Source organism: Perna viridis, chromosome 8, assembly GCF_037379345.1.
Source record: "Perna viridis isolate PV_CMFRI_1.1 ecotype Kerala chromosome 8, ASM3737934v1, whole genome shotgun sequence".
NCBI lineage: Eukaryota > Metazoa > Mollusca > Bivalvia > Mytilida > Mytilidae > Perna > Perna viridis.
In genome coordinates, this window is record NC_142452.1 from 22392918 (window position 1) to 22407766 (window position 14849).

At 33.2% G+C, this 14849-nt stretch overlaps 1 protein-coding gene across 1 annotated transcript; it reads right to left on the minus strand.

Moving 5' to 3' along the window:
• Nucleotides 1-5904: 5904 nt before the first annotated feature.
• Nucleotides 5905-8716, minus strand: LOC148609853 (C-type lectin domain family 4 member C-like). Its single transcript, XM_088541356.1, has 4 exons — nt 8454-8716; nt 7585-7670; nt 6797-6893; nt 5905-6509 (listed from the first exon to the last, which is right to left on the minus strand). The coding sequence occupies exons 1-4, from the start codon at nt 8461-8463 to the stop codon at nt 6298-6300; spliced, it is 405 nt and encodes a 134-aa protein (XP_088397482.1). The 5' UTR covers nt 8464-8716; the 3' UTR covers nt 5905-6297.
• Between the last annotated feature and the right edge of the window lie 6133 nt (nt 8717-14849).

Consider the following 14849-nt stretch of genomic DNA (forward strand, 5'->3'; position numbering starts at 1 on the left):
CATTAAGGAGAATTAAGAAAGTACATGCAACAAACGTAGACCCCACACCGTTTCGTGGTGATCACTATGACAATATGTGGAAATAAGGCTATTTATTGAGAAAATCCAACACACTTTCCTGGTAAAAAGTATATATTTTTTTTTGCAAATCCGTACTTTATGGAGATCCACAAAAAATATATATTCTTTAATAATTTAATGTTTTTTTCTTCAAGTCAAGATAAGTTACTTTCCATAAACTAACTTAATTGATGCTGTGACGTCATTAACGTCGATCGATCCGCGGTCCGCGATTCAGAACTAGATAAAGCTTTGATGAGGGGACAAATTTTAATTTTGACATTATTGATAAGAAACTAAGAAAATACGAACTATTTTTTTTTCTTATTTTTTTACCAGTTTATGCTTGCGTAACCAACTCTTAGGCAGTTTTGACTTCTTCATAAACCACTTCGCTGTTCATGGCCCCAAAATTGATAATTTCGCATCACCTTGTCAAAAATTCAAAACAATTCTTAAGTATTTTGTCACAAAAACCTGGAGATATTGTAACATAATGAAATATATATATGTTTCCATAAAAAATTATAGGTGTCTTCCCAAAATTAACTGTCACTGTTTTCTAAAATAATAGGCATTCCAAATTGCCCGAAAAAAAAAGCAGGCGTGGTTTTGTTCATTTGTTCATGATTTTAATTCTTAAAGTTTGTGCGAAATTTTGCATTTTTGAAGAACAGAAAGTTGGAGCAGAGGAGAGAACCCAACCCGCAAGGACCTGAAGCCAATGAGAAATTGAATCATTCCAGATAGCTTAAAGCATGCATTTACACCTGTAATACATCTATTCATGCCCCATTAGGTGTTTTTTCGAATAACAAGGTACAGATCTTAATCACTGAACATGTACATATTCAATTTTTTTCAAAATTCAAGTTTTTTTTTCAATTTGCAAATACAAAACATTGAAACCAAGGATGAGTAATTCCTTTGAATGTTACAAAACGTGAACTTAATTCGAATATAATATTACATCAGACAATAGTTGCTTTTCGATTTTAAGAAAACAAAATACTTTGAATATGGTTATCATGGCAAAAATCGAAAATATCAATTTTTGGATATTTTCTATACCCCATAGTTATTATCTTTAAATAAAATGACATTCCCAACAAATGGTACAAATGTTAATATTTAGAATATATACAGGATATATCTATAAAAACCAAACAAATATATTTCGTGGTAAAATAAAGGTCATAGAAAGAAATGCTTGTTCATAAAAAATGAAATTATGATACTTGCTTTTTAATTGAACATGCAATGAGATCATTTTACCTTGATATTTAAAATGTTGTTTTTTTTTTTCTTGTCTTTTGAATTTTCAAACAACTTACTTTAAATTATTAAAGGTATTAATAAAATGCTAACTAAATAACACTAAAATACCAATTTCTGGAAAATTACAATAGTAACCATTTTTATTTGAATTTCTCAAAACAAAAATAATAACATATCAGTGAATTCTCTAGTTTTCTATAATTTCCTTGTGCAAGGACCGATCTATCCGTTCTGAACTGTACACATATTTACGGTTGCAATTTTATGTTTTGTAAAACACGATTTTGAAAATGAAAATGACTTATTTTGGGAGCCATTATAGACACTTTTAATTCCTTACCATCCATTTAGGTAATCTTAATTTAATTTGTTTTCAACATTTTTTTTATAATAATTTACTTCCTTTATTCCTCAGGCAAATTTGTATAAGGAATGTGATGACTATTCGCTGCACTGCTCCATCGGATCAAATTGATACAGGGAAAATAATTTTAACTTATTGAAGGGTCTGACAAATTCCCAACGATGTTAAAACTGTCAAATTTGCGAAGCAAATTTTTGGTCTGTCCCTCCGCGGGATTCAAACTCGTACCGCTGTGACATCTACGGCCAGCTACATACTCTATCCTACATAATAACACCAAGATGAACATACATCGTGTACTAAGTTACAACCCTGATTAATTCTACGAGGAGGAATGACCCGGCCAGCCAAAGCTATAATTTTATATAGCCTAGCTATATATATATATATATATATATATATATAGAAGGGTCTGAAAAATTCCCAAAGATGTTAGGACTGTCAAATTTGCGAGGCAAATTTTTGGTCGTTCCTCCGTGGGACTCGAACTCGTACCGCTGTGACATCTATGGCAACACCGCCTGCACTAAGTCCAGCGCCCTAGACCACTCGAAAAAATATAGCTTTCGCTGGCCGGGTCATTCCTCCTCGTAGGATTAATCTAGGGCTGTAACTTAGTACACGATGTATGGTGGTACGGGACAGTTCATTTAGATGTTAATATGTAGGATAGAGGATCAAATTAATGATGCATGTCACAACAAATCAATATTATACAACGTCTCAGAATGTGACGACTCTATGTGCTACACTGCTCCATCGGATCAAATTGATACAGGGAAGATAACGTTAACTTATAGAAGGGCCTGAAAATTCCCAACGATGTTAGAACTGTCAAATTTTGGTCGTTCCCTCCGTGGGACTCGAACTCGTACTACTGTGACATCTATGGCAACACCGCCTGCACTAAGTCCAGCGCCCTAGACCACTCGAAAAAATATAGCTTTCGCTGGCCGGGTCATTCCTCCTCGTAGGATTAATCTAGGGCTGTAACTTAGTACATGATGTATGGTGGTACGGGACAGTTCATTTAGATGTTAATATGTAGGATAGAGGATCATATTAATGATGCATGTCACAACAAATCAATATTATACAACGTCTCAGAATGTGACGACTCTATGTGCTACACTGCTCCATCGGATCAAATTGATACAGGGAAGATAATGTTAACTTATAGAAGGGCCTGAAAAATTCCCAACGATGTTAGAACTGTCAAATTTTGGTCGTTCCCTCCGCAGGACTCGAACTCGTACCACTGTGACATCTATGGCAACACCGCCTGCACTAAGTCCAGCGCCCTAATTAATTTAAATCGTCTTCAAAATAGTGCGTGCTCCTTGCACACGTGTGAAAGATAATATGCACACTGATAAAGATTTGCTCTAACCTATTTCAATAGCAGAATGTGGCACACCATTTACGCTATTATCTAATTATTTCTATGGAGATGCCATCATCTATATATCATCGATGTTGGTTAATTGAAAGACAAGGAACAGCACACTGGGATGAATTAATTGTAAATCAAATATGAATTACAAATTAAGAAGACTAGTATTACATGTACATGTATATTGCATGTGTATAATATTCTTGTTTGGTCATTCTTTTAAATTTAAATAATGATGTAATTATATATAGCCTCCATAGTCGTATAGTGCTAGATTATCAGAATTTCAATTTCATTGCCTACTTATTTTTCATTCTATATTTATATTTGTGAGAAAATTGTTTTTAAATATTTAAAATAGTTAAGAAACATTTTCTAAATTCGTTTTAAAACGTTTATAAAAAAATAATGTATTAAAATGATTTTTTTCTTACATTTTTACTTTTTATTGAACATTTCAGAAAACATTATTAAAACCATATCTGGAAATGTTTTAACCTGTTTCAAAGGAATGTAATGAAAACATTATCAGAAAATATTTTGTCGTAACATATAAGGAACATTTTTATAAGATACCCAAATAATGTTTTAAAAACAGATCCAAAAACATTACAGTGACATATTATTTAAAAAATTCAAAAACATTTCAACAAACAGTTCTGAAAACCTTTTTCAAACTTAAACGGTAAAATGTTTAAAAACAAAAAGTTATCAAAACATTTTGAAAAAAATTAAAATGTTTTTTTAAGAACAATTTTAAAATGTTGAAAATGTTTTAGCAAACTACCAATTAACTCTAAATAAAATATTTCGAAAAAAGGGTCGTGCTACCTGGGTTGTTACCATTGACAATATAGGTCATATAAGTTCCCAGACACCCGATATCTATCTGTAGCTATTGCCAATTGTTTAATTCGGCTCCGGGTAATCAGTTGATTGAAAACATTCTGGTCATTACTGTTACGAAAGAGTACGCAATCATATTAAGGGAACCAATATTCTATCGGAAAGAGTAATCAAGGGAACCAAGGTTACAGCGGTAATCAAAAGAATGTAATCCAGGGACAAAGACCAGAGATGGAAAACAGACACACACAACAAAGAACAAAGTAACTAAAATCATACATACAAAGTAACAAAAGTAAATGAGCAACTCGGACTCCACTAAAAACTGGGAGCATGGACCAGGTGTACCGTTAAGGTAAGCGTCCTCTGCTTTTCTAGAAACACCCGCCGACTTGCTCATAAAAAGTCAAGTCCGGGGTAGACAAACGAGGAATGGAAAACTACGACCCGTTGAATAAATCAGTTTTCATGGTGCTGATGGATACACCATAACGATCCACGAGTTCATGATGACGACCATAAAACTTCTGTAGTGATGACTTCAATCTTGTAGTAACATAACCCTGACACCCGTGCATAGCGCATTCATGCCATTTCGGATGTTGAAAGCAAGCAAAAGTCAGTGGCAGAGAATAGTTGACGATTAGCGGCTTTGAAGACTTCAGTCTTTAATTTCTTTATTTCCTTGATTGTATTTGACGTGTCAGATTTTGCAAAATCTTTTTCTTCGCTTTATGATTAATTGCTCGATGTAAGAATGTATATCGTGTGAAAATGAAATTAATTCTTGCATGCGTGGCCTTTTAATATGAAGGCACACCCGATTGGCAATAAACTTTGTATAAAGTAGCTTATGAACTATTCTATTAAGTCCCAAAAGATTGTTTACCGCTTACACTATACACGACAGATTAGTTTAGTTTATACTTTCCCTTAGTGAGGCCAGTAGCGTTGCTGTAGAGTTATTAAATCACTCTATTTTCGTTCAGAGATTAAAACATGCCTGTGAAAACATATCTTTAAATCGATAATAGTGAGCATTGCTTTGTATAAAGTAAGTCAAAGAATGTTGCACTTTGGCCTTTATTTTAGAATTGTTGATATTTGTTATTGATATGTCGAGGGTTGATGTAAAGGACGATATGGACAAATGCAATGTCACAATCACATATTTCAATCATTTCAAATTAAAAGTTCAAGTCATATATTGAATGTAGTTTCTTTCTGTAGTTCCCTCTGTGGGACTCGACCTCGTACCACTGTGACATCTATGGCAATACGGCCTGCACCAAGTCCATCGCCCTATACCACTCGGCTAGCTAGGCTTTATAAAAATATTTGTTTCGCAAATTTGACAGTTCTAACATCGTTGGGAATTTTTTAGACCCTTCTATCAGTTTACGTTATCTTCCCTGTATAAAGTTGATCCGATGGAGCAGTGTAGTGAATATAGTCGTCACATTCTGAGACGTTGTATAATATTGATTTGTTGTGGTGATATGCATCATTAATATGATCCTCTATACTACATAATAACATCTAAATGAGCTGTCTCGTACTACCATACATCGTGTACTTAGTTAAAGCCCTAGATTAATCCTACGAGGAGGAATGACCCGGCCAGCGGAAGCTATATTTTTATATAGCCTAGTTGGCCGAGTGGTCTAGGGCGCTGGATTTTGTGCAGGCGGTGTTGCCATAGATATATATAAGCATAGCATTTGATTTATAATAAGAGCGTTACCATTCACGTTGAGTTGATACCGTTGCCGTTGACGAAAGGGTTTGGGCTGATACTTGCTTGAAACTACCGCTGCTATCAAAGGGATGAAAACGACCATACTACCCCCAACAATGTGATAATAAATATATTTTTTTGTGAAGAGTGTAAGTATTAGAGGACTTTTCCTATCGTCGAGTGAAAAAAATGTTCAAGTTCGCAATACAATATGAACGAATTCAATTACCCTAAAACATGGCTTTTTGTGATGAATTATAATATATTTTACACCTAAATGTACATCCAAACTGTATGTCATGTTTTACAATTGCCCATATATTCATGTGTTGGCTGTAGTCACTGAAAACTTGCCTTTTACAGTGTGAGGTACCATCCGATTACATGTTATCCAATTGTTGTTGCCATATGCTGTTTACCCGCTCAAAATGTTCAAATTCTGATAATTTTATTCTTTAATTCCAGATAACGAAATGTATATATATTCACCGTTCTATATTTTCGAAACACTAATAGTTGGTTTTAAGATATTCTATCCAAACTCCTAATTGTCTGTTTCATGTAGCAAAAACATATAATTAACATTTTTATGTAGTAAGAAAGAACCAAGAGTTTTCATTAGTGATATTCGCAGACAAACAGTTCGGGGGCTGAGCATTTGCCATCGCCCCATTGATACGAAAACGTTCTCCATAAGATAAGACACTTCTCATATGACGGGTTATTAGGTTGTGTACTATGAAAGTCACTAAATGACATTGGCTGGCCCGGAAGAGTAACCCATTCAAAACCTCCACTGTAGTAACCACCTACCCAGTATCCACCATGACCTTCATGAAGCAAAAAAACGATCAAAATAGAAATACATATTGATTGAAATAAAATACGGTCCTAATTATTAAGATTTTCTACATTTTCGGTTGATATATGTATCCGAATTTTCAAAGGTTTGTATTTTTCTTTAAAATATACCGCATTTTCAGTTAAAGGTAGTAAATTAATCTGAAAATGACGCTTTGGGACATATCTTAAATAGGTATTTTTGCAATCTTTTACATTCATCCCATTTGGAAAGTACATTTTACCATTAGTAATAAATATACAAAAAAATGTATACCTGTTCCCCCTGCTAGTTTGAGCTGTTGCTTTACAAAGTCGTTTTCGCCACGTGTCTCAAAAACTGCCAAATCTCCTCCATTCTTGATACATATATTCTGTCGATAGTAACATTGTAATAAAGGATAAACATGTAGGCAAACTGCTAGGCTATGTCTGATGACAGTTATATATTGTTCATCAGTATGAAATAACATGGCAAAGAACAAATATGTAAACAATTAGATTGTAACGAAGAACTAGTCTACAGACAGTTATAATGTGATAGAGAGCAAGTTGGCAAACAAAAACACTGTAACTAAAGTTTTTTTAAGACAACAATAATCGATAGAAAAAAAAACTAATTTGCATACCATAACCTTAAAAGAGAGAAATTGTCTGAAAACAGGTGTCGCATTATGTATAATTGATAAAAAATGGAAGTATAATGTACATACCAACGAGTGTTATGTGGATCTATAGGGGAGATAGTTACTTTGTGGTAAGAAATTTGTCTGATTCTTAAAAGTTACATTAAATATATCTTATAATAAGGAATTAACCTTTAGACAAGGGCGTGAAAAACTTGCTGAAGTAATGAGAATAAGAGTATAGAACGATACCCAGTAATAATTGGTGTATGTCGTAGACATGTGACAGCGTTAATTATATTTTGCGGAAAACGATGAAGTGGGTCATGTAAAAAAGGAAAACATTTTCTCTATTTTTAATATATTCCAAATCGTCTGTTTTCATGCTATCTTTATTTTCTATTTTGAAATACCAAATGACAACTGGTAAGCTGCTTACCCGAGATGTTGTCCAACTTTGTTTATTCAGGGTTGGGTCGATCATGTACAAACTTGAACCATACCTCACACATTGATGACAGGTAGCTAAAAGTAAAAATATACCGAAACGGATCAAAAGGAGAAGTTCGCTTGTAAATAATTGTTTTCTTTATTTTGTTTTATTAAAATAAATCCACCCAAAAATATTGTTATTTGATGTGTTTAAATGGGAGACACGGCACTTACACACACCTAAGCCGAAATTTGTAATTTTTTTATATTATTTTTGAAATATGATTTGAGAATTACAAACAAGCATACAATCTTTGCAATGAGTAAAATGTGAAGATACTCATAACGAATTGTAAAGAAGCCATATGAGTGATATAAAATCACAAGAAAAATTATATAACCCTCTCAACACCAAAAAATGAAACCCGCATTTTGAAAAAAAAATATTTTATTGCTAATTTAGGCGAGATTTATTAGGAAAAAAGACCTGACATAGTACAACATAGCAAACACACCAGCGTATTACCTAAATATAAAAATAGTTAATACTTTTAGAGATTGCAAAAATACCTTCAACAAGTGTAATCACACCATTCAGTAAGCTCAGTAAGGTTCCGACAACAAAAGTAATAAAATACACGTAATAGGACGCTTGCAGTTACTGAAAGCTAGCACGAAACATATCAAAGAATGTGACAACACCAAAACGAAAACCGAAACCGTTTGATATTGCACGTACTTCGGTCTGAAATAATGTTTATTCAAAAGATGCTACTGTAAATTTAATTGAGAATTATCATTAATAATAGTTGAATATATAAATATATTTAACATTTTTTGTAGTTGATCTTTAAGGACTTGAATTGAAAGACATACCTGTTATCATATTAAAGTATTTCCATCCAACTTCCGCAACTGTAGATACACCCAGAAACAGGAAGTCTGTATTGTATATAACGCAGCTCTGGCTCAGCTTGTTGTAAGAGTAGGATATACATGCGGTTATATTTGTACAGAAACATTGACATTTTATTACATTTTCAGATTTAACACTCGCAATTTCTTTTTCCAATATTCTGAAGTTTGTAAAGTCCACATTCAAAAAACCATTACTTTTTCTTGTTTCTCCAGCTATTATACAAATAGCATGGAACATGAGAATTGTAAATAATTGTAAAACTCTTTGTACTACCTTCATACTTTTAATACGTGCATACACCTAATGTATGCTATAAAATGAAATATCTTAATTCGTTAAACAAAAAGAAATACCAATCGTATAAACAAGCGCGATATCCCATGAAATTGGAATACACATTGTACCACGATATAGATTAAAACATTGATGATTATGTACAAGGTAAAATCTTTAGCTGAATTTATAACTTGGCAAGGAAATAATGGTGCTATTTTTCATGTTTGATCATTTAATGGTTCATTATTAACTTTCGACAAATATAGGTTTAATTCCACCATAAAGTTCCTCTTACCTAAGACAAACCTGCATATTTAGAATACATTTAATGAATAACGGGAGTATTCTGCATGTGCAAGTTTCTCAGGGAACATGGCCAGTTAACACTATGAAATCTGACTAAGAAAACAGCAATACCAATCTAACCATATACGTAGTGTGATATTCTTTTAATAAATGGTGGTAAGTGTTTGAACGTTCGCTGATGTATTCATTTTCCAGATTCATGTGTCAGTATCAACTACCTATATTCTGACTTAGTAACCTCACAAAGGACACCCTGTTATGTGGTACGTTCGTGCTATTGGCTCTGTAACTCCATTACAAACACATAATTTATTTGACCAAGTACACAACCTTTAGTAAAAACAATGGTGCATATCGCTTATAAATGCATACAATGGTGCATATCGCTAATAAATGCATAACTTCAAAATGAACCAGTATGAAATTGCGACTGGAAGTGATTGACTACCACCCTAAACGTTTGTTTACCGCGCCATATTTGTAGCTCGACAGAAAACCAAAAATACAAATAATTTCATGATAATTTATCGTATAAAAAAGCCGAAAGGTCCGAATAAATCTAAAGCAAAGCATTCTCTCGGAATGTTACATTCCTATGAGAAAACGACATAACCGTAGATAAGATAGGGTCAAAGAACATACAGACTGTAACAGTCATACAGCGTTGAGACGCTGTGCTACACACCTGAATGGCTATCTATAGACGAAGCGATAATCCGCGCCGATGAACTCGTTTAATACTAAATGCCTACTGAATTGACCAATCATTGCGACGATTGTCACTCATGCGTTATTAACTCAACCTCGTTTTCAAACACATTAAGCATATGTAAAATACAGACTCGACAGTTGAATGTAAAACTCCGAGCTCAGCTCACTACTATTTATATCCATAATGAAATCATATGATAATCACGTCACTTCCATTACCAATGCATATATCATACCCAAGATATGAGAAAGTTATAAGTGGTATGTAAAATAATAGAATAAACTAGCTTAACTTTTCCCGTGATTAATTTGAATGCAAACTTAAATATTGTATGATAATTGATGTTGGTATTAAGCTGGACCTCAAAATAAATTATCATAATCATAAAGTTTTTTTTAAGAAATGATAATTATTTTATGCAAATGAATGTCCTCCTACCCTGCATATTACATTTATGATCAGGAATATCTGAATTTCAGTCATTAAATATGAATTTTGGAAGATTTATTTTAAAATAGGTTATTTATATTTTGTTGTTTATGATATAAAGAATATGTTCCTAAACTTGGCATGAGCTTTGATGTAGAATGTCACATCAAGACATAAACTCTTGATATGGAATATATTTTTTCTGGGCAACACATTGAAGATAGAGCACTGTTTATTCAAAAAGGGGCATTGTATAAGAAAAGAGGTCATATTTGTTAACAATACGTTAAAAAGTACCATAATTTACCACAAAAACATTTTAGAAAAACGAAAATATTTTTGTAGAAGTTTGCTTTCGTCATACTACAGAAAAAGAGCAGAAAATTGCAAGTTTGGCATGCTCTTGATCAGTATATTGATACTTCTCTGTTGAACATTACGACATTCAGAGTGGCTTCAATATCGTCAAGATTTGATGGCTTGACGTTGCGGCTTCGAACTGCTTGGTGAAGTGTATCCGACGAATACTCAATTTGGTTGCAATCAGGAGTAAACGGAGAATAAGTCCAGTCCTATCCTTGCACGATGTGGCGCAAGTTTTTGTTCAAGTGTTGCCTTGCTTACGGAATGAGATTTGTTTGAAGCTGTTGTCGATAACGTTCGCCATTGACGGTATTTCGGAGCACAACTAAATCAGTTTTCCTACCGTTTCTAGTTACACTCCATATATGCACAGAACCACCTAGAGCCATCACAGTACCACAATGAAGTCCTCTCTGAATCGTTTGCCCTGTTGGCGCCTCACTCGCATTTTTTCATTAGATCTATGGAGCAAAAATCTGAATTCATCAGTAAAAATAATGTGACGCCAGTGTCTCAAAGTGCAACGACCATGTTGTTGCGCCCATGCTAGCCATCGTTGAATGCATAGGATTGATGCCGAATTTATCCGGTTATTTCTACAAATACGGTACAAAATGCGGTCATCACGGATAGAAGTATGTCGTGGCATCCAAGGCAATGCTTTTTACTTCAGTTGTTTTCTGAGCACGGCGCCGGAGGATTTTTGTTATAGTACCTTGCCCTATATTGAGGTCATGTGTAATTTTATCCTGGGTGAAACCAGCGCGCGCAAACCTACTATTTGCATTATATGTGTTCTGAAACTGTTGGTGGTATTTTGCTGTGAATTATTTTAAAAACATCAAACACCAGATAATGAACTCTTTAGGACATACAGCCGTAGATATGTGCATACTCGCCCTTCATAAAATCGTTATACTCATTTATTTTAATTAAATTTTAAAACAACACTACCTGTTTTAGGTCACGAAATGGTTACATTTTACCTTTATGGACTAATTTTAAGTTATAATTTCCGACGAAAGAAATATAGATATAAATTAACAAAAAAATATGATCAAGAGTATATAAAGCATAGTTTCAGTACTTCGTTTAATGAATAGTTAACATGGTAAATGAAAATATATTAGCAATAATTTCCGACGAAAGAAATATAGATATAAATTAACAAAAAATTATGATCAAGAGTATATAAAGCATAGTTTCAGTACTTCGTTTAATGAATAGTTAACATGGTAAATGAAAATATATTAGCAAGAAATATCCGAGATATTGACTTTGGTTGAACTTTAAAGCAGAACATGAATATGAATTTGAATTATCAGGGTCCAGTGCGCATGCTTTTCGGGAGTGTAATGAAAACATTGTTGTGAGATAAAACCCATATTTGTAAAAAAAGATGATGACGAACCTTAAGATACAGACAAACAAGGCAGTAGTGGAATGGAATGAATACCCCGGACTTGACTTTTTATGAGCAACTCGGCAGGTGTTTCTAGAAAAGCAGAGGACGCTTACCCTACCGGTGCACCTGGTCCATGCTCCCAGTTTTTAGTGGAGTCCGAGTTGCTCATTTACTTTTGTTACTTTGTATGTATGATTTTAGTTACTTTATGTTCTTTGTTGTGTATGTCTATTTTCCATGTCTGGTCTTTGTCTCTGGATTATATTCTTTTGATTACCGCTATAACCTTGGTTCCCTTGATTGCTCTTTGATTACCGCTATAACCTTGGTTCCCTTTATTACTCTTTGATTACCGCTATAACCTTGGTTCCCCTGATTACTCTTTGACTCTTAGTTGTTTTTTTATTTCCTCCTTATTTTATCAATGTTGAAGAGATATTGCTGTCTTTCTAGGAAACAGTTTTAATTGATAAACTTGTAAAATTTAACGAAAGAATGCTTTGGTAAAGTACATCTCGAGAAAGAATGTAGAAGAGAAATTATCCGTTTCTCCTGTAAAGAATAATTATAATAAAAGTGTCATCCTCTAGATCGAGTTATTAGGACTACATAATTTTATACCTTATTGCTCAAATACATAACTCTAAATTTGCATTTTGTTATTATGATATAATAAATGTTATTGTAAATAAGCATAATAAGTTATAACGAATTATTACTAAATTTTCAATAAGTGTAATATTTCTGTGTTTTAAGTAAACACGTGTAATTCCAAAATTGACCAGTTATTACTAAAATTGATTTTTTTTTTGCTTATTTACTGACTGAAAACAATCTTTTAACATACCACATGAAAAAAGAACAAACGTATTTTAAAACATTAAATAGTGTTAAAAATGTTACTTTATAAAGTGAATTATTTACAGATAGAACAACATACAATGTATGATACAAATAAATGTTACTTATTATGGCAAGTGTGACACCTTGAAAGCAATTCTAGGTAAGGACCAGAATATTAGGAAAAATGGAAAACACAAGTGTCGAATATTGCATATTTATCTGTATGAAGTCACCATGGAAACGTGGAAAACAATGACACTCTTTTTTTTTATTTTGGCAACGCTATTACTATGGTAACTATAAAAAAATTCACTGTGTTGCCGGAAAGGTCATTCCTAGCCATTTTCAATTGTTCTGACTCCATAACACCATAGAAATCATCAATGAATTTACATTATGCCAGAGCTTGCCATAAATATGCAGACGTTTTTGCATCGCGCTAAACTTCTTACAGTTAGGCTTCTAGAACAGGGTTATGTTGCCACAAGATTAAAGTCATCACTACAGATGTTTTATGGTCGTCATCATGAACTCGTGGATCGTTACGATGTATCCATCTGCACCATGAAAACCGACTTGTTCAACGTGTCATATTTTTCCTTTCCTCTTTCGTCTACCCCGGACTTGACTTTTTATGAGCAACTCAGCAGATGTTTCTAGAAGACCCTACCGGTGCGCGTGGTCCATGCTCTCAATTTTTAGTGGAGTCCGAGTTGCATTTACTTTTGTTACTTTATATGTTTTATTTTAGTTATTTTGTGTTCTTTGTTATATGTGTCTGTTCTCCATGTACATACGCTTATATACTGCAACATGTACATATATAATTTGGAAAACAAATCAAGTGAACAACTTTAAATAAAAGTTTTACGACGAAGTATATATTTGCACTATATATGGATTTAGATAAATACACATTCTATATCTTTCATATGAATCAGCATTGTGTTTTGGAAAACCGAATAAGATTCTATTTGATAATAAAAATCTGGTTTAGTTTTTTTTTTAATATATACCTTTCTTGATAACACAACAGAATAACACAAATAGGGCCAAGCTTTTGATGTTCCCTCCATAATACAGTGCCATTAGTTCGGACAAAACCGAAATATTACCTTGGCCTATGTCATTTTAATATAAACATTATAAATGACTACTGGTATGAATAGAATTCGTTTTTGGATTGATACATCGTCACATTTAAACATTTAATGATATTTTTTACAAAATGTATATGTTTGGTAAGCGTTCTACCCGGGCTTAATTACAATTTCCCCACACAGAAAAAAAATCAAAATGCGACGATAAACATAAATATTATAATAAGTTATACTTGATTTATGATTTAAATACTTTTGGTACCATGTAACAATGCATTCAAATGTTTCAATCAAGATAAAGATCATTCATTATCAACAACTAAAACTATTTAGGTTCATTAACTTTCTGACTATTTATGCCTGATCGGTCTTCTCTGTCATAAATGCCTGATTTATTTTTCTTCCGTGTATTTGTCCTTCGGTCACAACACATGAACAACGTAGCAAGTGTTAGTACAGCAAAAAAATAACATAATCAACAGATTAAATTTGGTTTAAACTCGATATTATTTATTGAAGCTAGTTGTGATGAGTTTTCAACAAACGGTCGGCATTCCAATGGGAACAAATTGTGCTCCGCTTCTCTCTGACTTGTTCATTTACTCCTATGAGGCTGATTTCATAGTTGACCTGATCCACAAGAGGGAAATTTGTTTAGTCAGTTCATTTGATCCCAGTTTCCGCTATACAAATGACGTGTTATCGTTAAATAGTCTTAATTTCGGGGATTTTATACATCGTATCTACCCTAAAGAACTTTAGATGAATGATAATACAGATACTATGAATTCAGCCTCATGTGTTGACATATACTTAGAGATCGATGGTAAAGAAAAACTGTGAACAAAACAATACGACATACGATATGACTTCTCATTCCGTATTGTCAACTTTCCTTTCATCTGTGGCAGAATCTCTG